Source organism: Camellia sinensis, chromosome 5, assembly GCF_055761805.1.
Source record: "Camellia sinensis isolate YWXY chromosome 5, ASM5576180v1, whole genome shotgun sequence".
NCBI classification, from domain to species: domain Eukaryota; kingdom Viridiplantae; phylum Streptophyta; class Magnoliopsida; order Ericales; family Theaceae; genus Camellia; species Camellia sinensis.
In genome coordinates, this window is record NC_138965.1 from 138611528 (window position 1) to 138618804 (window position 7277).

The 7277-nt window shown below is 36.3% G+C and overlaps 1 protein-coding gene across 1 annotated transcript; it reads left to right on the forward strand.

The window, feature by feature from the left end:
* Positions 1-3437: 3437 nt before the first annotated feature.
* Positions 3438-6807, forward strand: LOC114283582 (pyruvate dehydrogenase E1 component subunit alpha-3, chloroplastic). The gene is made up of 3 exons (XM_028226446.2): positions 3438-4021; positions 4110-4890; positions 6307-6807. The coding sequence occupies exons 1-3, from the start codon at positions 3770-3772 to the stop codon at positions 6582-6584; spliced, it is 1311 nt and encodes a 436-aa protein (XP_028082247.1). The 5' UTR covers positions 3438-3769; the 3' UTR covers positions 6585-6807.
* Positions 6808-7277: the final 470 nt, after the last annotated feature.

Genomic DNA, 7277 nt, shown 5'->3' on the forward strand with positions numbered 1-7277 from the left:
ATTTTTCTTGGCATATAGATTGTTATACCTTGAACATGCTTCAATTTTTTTTTGAATTACATTAGCTCCATGAGATTATATTTAGTTTAACATATTATGAGCAATATTTGGTATTCTACATAATGTTTGAACTATGATTGTCAAATCTTCTATATTGCATATTAGTATCCTTGGTAGATAGTATGTTGGTATTATTTTGGCATCCTATTTGATATTATTGACGAGAACATTTCTATTATGAGCTTTCATTTATCATATCTCCTATTGATTTTACCAAATGAAACAAGGGGAAGAATTTAAACTTGATTAGTTTTTAAAATCCCCTCAGTTTCTATTCTGTTTTTTATATCAAACTTATGGGCTTACATCTTCACATTTTACTTCTTTTTTTTTTTTTTGCCCATTATTGTCTAATGGTATGAGTTTCAATTGTACAATCATTATGTGCTATCATTTTTTTGGTATCATAAAGCTACGTTGATATGGATGATTATTTGTGCTATAATGAGACTTACATTCTTTTATCCTATATATTGTACCATACTCTCTCCTTGTGCTTGATTTTGTTGAAAATGTCATCGGGGGAGAAAAAAGAGACTTGATTGTTTTAGTATCTTTGATTATTTTGATAATCTCTATGCTTTTGGTATCTTAATTCTTACAACATGACCTTTGAGCTGATTAGTTGTTGATAATGTAAGAGGAAGATCATTTTCCTCAAGGAAGAGTGGCTTGAACTTTAGCTCCATATTTATGCTCTTGCTTGGCAACCTTGTTTGATCTATGCACTGTTATGTCTATTGCAATCTTGAGATTGGTATGCTCTTGCTAAGAAATTGAGAATTAGATCATACTCAAATGCTTCTCATATACTCATTAACAATTTAGTCTCTTATTATTATTTTTTGTTTGGACTTAATTTTCTTATTTTTTTCTGCTTTTTAATTTTATTTTTCAGTACTTAAACATAAACACAACAACAAATCATAATACAAATATTTACATAAAAAATCAAAAAAAAAAAAATCACCCTTCATTTTTTTTACGGCCACACGCCGATCAAAATAAACATTAAAAAAAAAAAAAAACCTTCATTTTTTTTTTCCGGCCATCCGCCGATCTTACTTACTCGCCTCTTCTATCGTTTTCTTCTTCTTTTTATCACCTTGGGCAACCCTTGACGCCCCTGCCCCGTGCTTTTTTCGAGAGCGACGACTCCCCGCTAACTATCAAAGGCCAAGAACGACGTTGCTCCAAATCGGGCCATAGAGGTGGTCTTCTGTTTAAGCTCTTTATTTTCGGCCTTCAATGCGTCTATTTCTGCTCGCACATCCTTGTACATGCGCTGGAGCAGAGAGAGTTGGGCGTTGACCTGATGGAACTCACGCGTCCTGTTCTGCAATCGGTGAGCCAATTTTGTGATTACCGTCACCATCTCTATACAGGATGTCAGTGTGAAATGATTGGCTTCTATATTAGATTGAGCTGCCATGATTTGCTCAATCGACATCATAGAAAGGTTAGGCAGAGGAATGACAGGAAGAATAGGAGTAGAGGCACTCGGTCCAGCCATGGATCATTCAGGTCCGGAAACAAAGTGAGAGGACGGGATGAGAAAGCCATGGATTGGAGGTGAGAGGTGTCAAAGAAATGAGTCGCAGAGAAATAGAAACGAACAGACTAAGGTTTGGCCGCCTCCGTTCAGTTTCTTTGTCTCTCGATGAAGAAGAAAAAACAGAAAAAAGTAGTGAAGAAGAGATAGAAGAGAATGGTGAAGAAGGCGACGAGAGTGATTAAGAAGAAGACGGAGGAGAAGACGACAAGAGGGAGAGAGAGCCGAGGCAGCTGATTGACTGATTGACTCGTCTCGCTTTTGTTGGTCAGTTGACGCAAAAGCGAGGACGCTTGTCCAACGCGATTTTCGACAAAAAAAAGGAGACACGGACGAATCATATATATATGTATATATATGTTTTGATTTTCTATTTTTTGATGTCATTTATCACTATCATTTTCCTCCTCCTCCTCCAGATTCTGAGCCATAATTTCCTTTTGATAATGTCAAAATGGGAGAAAATTATATGATATTATGTATTAGAGTGTTATTTTCAAACTAATCTGATGTTATGTATTTATAATTTGATATCTTAATCTTATATCATGTTATTAATTAAAGCTTATTTATTACACATGTGCTAACCTATATATTTAGAAATGAATTCAGGGAGCATGACTTGAGGGGGAGCCTTTATTACTCCCAAATCAAATCAAAACATCATTGTGTGTCATCATCAAAAAGGGGGAGATTGTTAGACTTATTTATTTTGATGATTTATTTAATCATGTTTTAATTTATTTGAAAGAGAAAAATAGAATCCGAAGTTTATTTTGAGGATTTATTTGAAAGAGAAAAATAGAATCAAAATTTATTTTGTCTCATTATTTCTCACCTAAACCTTTATCCTAAATGTTATTAGAATGTATTTAATATTTGATTAAATCAGAAGTTCAAACAGCCCAAAACAAAGATTCAAACAGCCTAGCACAGCAGCAGGCCAAAAAGGTTCAAGTGGAAGATATTCAAATTAGTAATGATGGAAGTACAATGGCTATAAAGACTCAAAAGGCCAAAAGGTTCAAAATGTTCAAGTGGAAGATATTCAAATTTGTAATGATGAATTAGAAGATATTCAAATTGGTAATGATGGAAGTACAACGGCTATAAAAGGCTATAAATTCAAATGACTACAACGGCTATAAACGGTTATAAATTCAAATGAATACAATGGCTATAAACGGCTATAATTTTCATTAAATCTACCAAAGCCTCTAAGTTCATCATTGTGCTTGTTAATAATTTATTGTACTAGTAGTTAGTTTTATTAGGGTATTATTAATTTTAATTTGTAAAAACCTAATTCACCCCCTATTAGGTTGCATTTTGGGTAACAGGACTTGATGTGAATTAAATCTAATTATTAGGACCTATTGGTAGTTTACTCTATATTTTTATTTTATCATAGGTGTGGTTTTTGTTTCTAAAAATAAAAATTAAAAGGTGTAATTTTATAATTTATCATAATTTTTGTTTAATTTTTATTAATTACATTATGATTCATGTTATTATTATTTAGAACTTAAAATATAACATTAATGGTAGGGAGAAAAAAAAAAAAGCCATAAGAGAAATTATGGTAAAAATAATTAAAATTTAATTAATTTTATTTTTTTATTATTTAATTTTAAAATTAATTATTAATTATTTATTTAAAACCATGCATAACGCGAGTATTACGCTGGTAAAAGTATAAACTCATAAGAGTAATTAGATTATAAATTTCATTTATGAATTTATTGAGTTAGAACATCACATGAGATATATCAATAAAAATCTCAAAATATAATCTATTTATTTGAAATAAATTAGAAGAGGTAGTGTGTTTGTGTGGATTTTGGAAGGAGGTGGTGCAGTTGGGGTTGGGTGGCCGTCTTTTTAATTTTCATTATTAATCATTTTTTATTTTCAAAGGCAGCCACGCAGCTGGGAGCTGAGCTGGGCTGTTATTTCCACGTTTCGCTTCTCTGTCTCACACACACCGCGCTGTCCTTCTTTCCTTGTTTTCTCCGCCCCCTCCTCCCACGTCCACCTCCGCCTTCCCCTTCCCTTTCCTCCTTTCTCTCTCTCTCTCTTTCTCTCTCTTAATTCCTCTCTTTATAAACACACATTCACACTTTCCTCCATTCCATTCTCTTCCCTTTCCTTTCCACAATGGCTTCAACTTTCTCTGCTGCTGCAATTCAAATCATCAAATCCACCAGATCTTCCGACAAACCTCTTTTCGATCCCCTCAAATCCACCTCCACCTCCTCTCCTTTCCTCGGTTCAACCCAAAAACTCCGCCTCAATTCCCTCGCCAAACCCATTCCCTCTCTTTCCCACCGCCGTCCCTCCTCCGTCGTCGCCGTCTCCGATGTCGTCAAGGAAAAGAAGCCCAAATCCACCACTTCCATCTCCAATCTGGTAAAAAAAAAAAAAAAAAACCCTATTAATTAATTGTTTGATTTGATTTGATTTGATTTGATTGCTAATTTGGGATTTTCATGTGCAGTTGATTACGAAAGATGAAGGGTTGGAGCTATACGAGGACATGATTCTGGGCAGAACCTTCGAAGATATGTGTGCTCAGATGTACTACAGAGGCAAAATGTTCGGATTCGTGCATCTCTACAATGGCCAAGAAGCTGTATCTACAGGTTTCATCAAACTTCTCAAGAAAGAAGATTGTGTCGTCAGCACATACCGCGATCACGTCCATGCATTGAGCAAAGGCGTCCCTGCTCGTGCTGTCATGAGCGAGCTCTTCGGCAAGACCACCGGCTGTTGCAGAGGCCAGGGTGGCTCTATGCACATGTTTTCCGGCGAACACAACGTCCTCGGTGGTTTCGCCTTCATCGGCGAAGGAATTCCGGTCGCCACCGGGGCTGCATTCAGTAGCAAGTACAGGAGGGAGGTGTTGAAGGAAGCTGATTGTGATCATGTCACTTTGGCTTTTTTTGGTGATGGGACTACTAACAATGGCCAGTTCTTTGAGTGTTTGAACATGGCGGCTTTGTGGAAATTGCCTATTGTGTTTGTTGTGGAGAACAATTTGTGGGCAATTGGGATGTCTCATTTGAGGGCTACTTCGGATCCGGAAATTTGGAAGAAAGGACCGGCTTTTGGAATGCCTGGTGTTCATGTTGATGGAATGGATGTGTTGAAGGTGAGAGAGGTTGCCAAGGAGGCTGTTGACAGGGCTAGGAGAGGAGAAGGCCCGACTCTGATTGAATGCGAGACTTACAGGTTCAGAGGACACTCTTTGGCTGATCCCGATGAGCTTCGTGACCCTAGTGAGTATATTCTACTTTTGTTCTCTTCTTTTATTTTTGTCAATTGTGATTGTGATTGTGATTGTGATTGTGATTGAACTAGACTGTGATGACTCTATATTAAGTTTAGAAAACCCATTTGGCTGCATAATCTGTGCTTGTGGAAATACAATGTTATCAATTTTAATTGTTTATGTTTGTTTATGCAATTAAGCATCACTTTGAATAGGTAGTTTAGACCAACACCTAGGTGTTTTCACAAAATTTGTATACTTCCGAAGGAATACTGTCAATCCACCGTCTTAGTATTCTTGAGATGAGCTAGTGACATTGGTTAGACCCTCAGGTTGTGTTTGATTCGTGGTATGATTCATGGATTTGGAGAGGGATTTTGAAGGGAAAGAATAAAGGTTGGTGAAATGTAAATGAAATATAACTACATTTCTCACACCTTTTCCCTTTTCCCTTTTCCCTTTTCCTTTTTTCTTTTCAAATCTTTCTCCAAATCCATGAACTAAACACAACCTAACCTGTTGCTTACCATCTTTCATCTGATGAAATTTTTGTCCACATAATATTTGCTGTCGTGTTTGCCATCCAAGTCTTTGCTTGATCGGGTGGTGGTTTGCTTCGTTTGTGTTTTCAGGCATACTCTTATTAATGTTGTGGCATGAGGGTCTTTATAACTGATTGTTACGACCTTACCCTTTATTTCATAACCACCTCCTTCTTCTTCGCGGCTCAGCATGCTGCTCTTAGCATGGCCATTAGTTGTTTTAGCATGAAAACACCTTGCCTTTAAGCACCTTCATATACCTCAAGTGATCTGAAAGTCCAAGAAATAAATTGCTCCATCTATGTTTTGAAATAACCTTGGATGGGTAACGGGTTCATCACATTACAGAGTGGCCATGATTGCAAAAATGTTAGAGATTTGAAACACTGTTGGTATAGTGAGAAGTGACTTACATTTGTGATTATTAACTTGTGCCTATCTACTGCCAGCTCCAAAAGAACCACTGATATCTCAACTTGCTCTATAGGCATCTTTAACATGAGGTTAATGCCATGAGCTTTGTTATAGTTTGTGAACATGGTTGATAGAGTCATTCGATTCATACAATTCGATACAAGTTTCAACAAACTCGATTCAACTCGTGTTATTGAATCCGAAATTGAAGTGAATTATTAATCACTTGAGTTTTGATCACTTTGTCCATTTTAGTTGCCTTGAGCTCCTGATTGGTTCATATAATTCTGCATGCTTGTCATTTGCTTTTGACCATTTGTTGTAAAGACTAAGAGTATCCACAAAACGGGTTGAGGTAATTGAAGAGTTTTTCAATGTTACATCTTTCCTCTGTTTCTTTCTGTTTTTATTGTCATATTTATAGATCATAAATCTTCTCCACCTAATATTTTGGTTGAACTTGGCAGATGAGAAGGCTCATTATGCTACTAGAGATCCCATCTCTGCCTTAAAAAGGTACATGTTTGACAACAATCTGGCCAATGAAGCCGAGTTAAAAGCCATAGAGAAGAAGATAGATGAAGTGGTCGAGGAAGCAGTTGAGTTTGCAGATAGCAGCCCTCACCCGTCTCGCACCCAGCTATTGGAGAATGTGTTTGCGGATCCAAGAGGATTTGGTATTGGACCAGATGGGAAATACAGATGCGAGGATCCAAAATTCACCCAAGGCACTGCTCATGTTTAGATCTTTTTCACGATTCCTTTTATGCTGGGTTTGGATTCATTACTCTTTATGTGGTGTTCTAAAATTATAACTAGCTTTCTCTTCTTGGTGTATCAGTTTTATTTATATGAGCAGGATTTGTCATAGGTTGTTTCTTTATATTCAGTTTTGTTGTTGCTCGTCTTGCAATTGTTAGTGTTTTGAATGGCAACCCCAAAGGGATGTGTGGACCTTACAGTTTTTAGTTTTGTTGTTGCTCAGGGTTGTCAATTTTTTCAATTGCTCTTTCAGTTCTATTGAGTTCACTCCCATTTCTTCCCTGGTTTTTGCACTGCCCACAACAATTCAGAACTTCTTATGGCAACGATCACCGGCAGTTTAGATTTGAAAAACATTTTCTACAAAATATTTTTCGCATGTTTGTAGCATTGGATATGACAAAAATTGTTTTCTGGGATCGATAAAAAAACAATGTTTATTTGGGCAGAAAAACTTTTTACCTTTGAAAGATAAAAATATGTTTTGGATTAAAGTTTTATTAATGTCATCACAATACTGCCGCTGCGGCTGCCATTTCCACAAAATTTCTTTTGCCGATACAAGCGGATTGTTATTCATCTCCTTGTACTCAGAGATATCTGTACAGACCTTGGATCTTTAAATATCATAATCAAACCTATTGGCATTAACCATTAGCACTGATATTTAAATTAA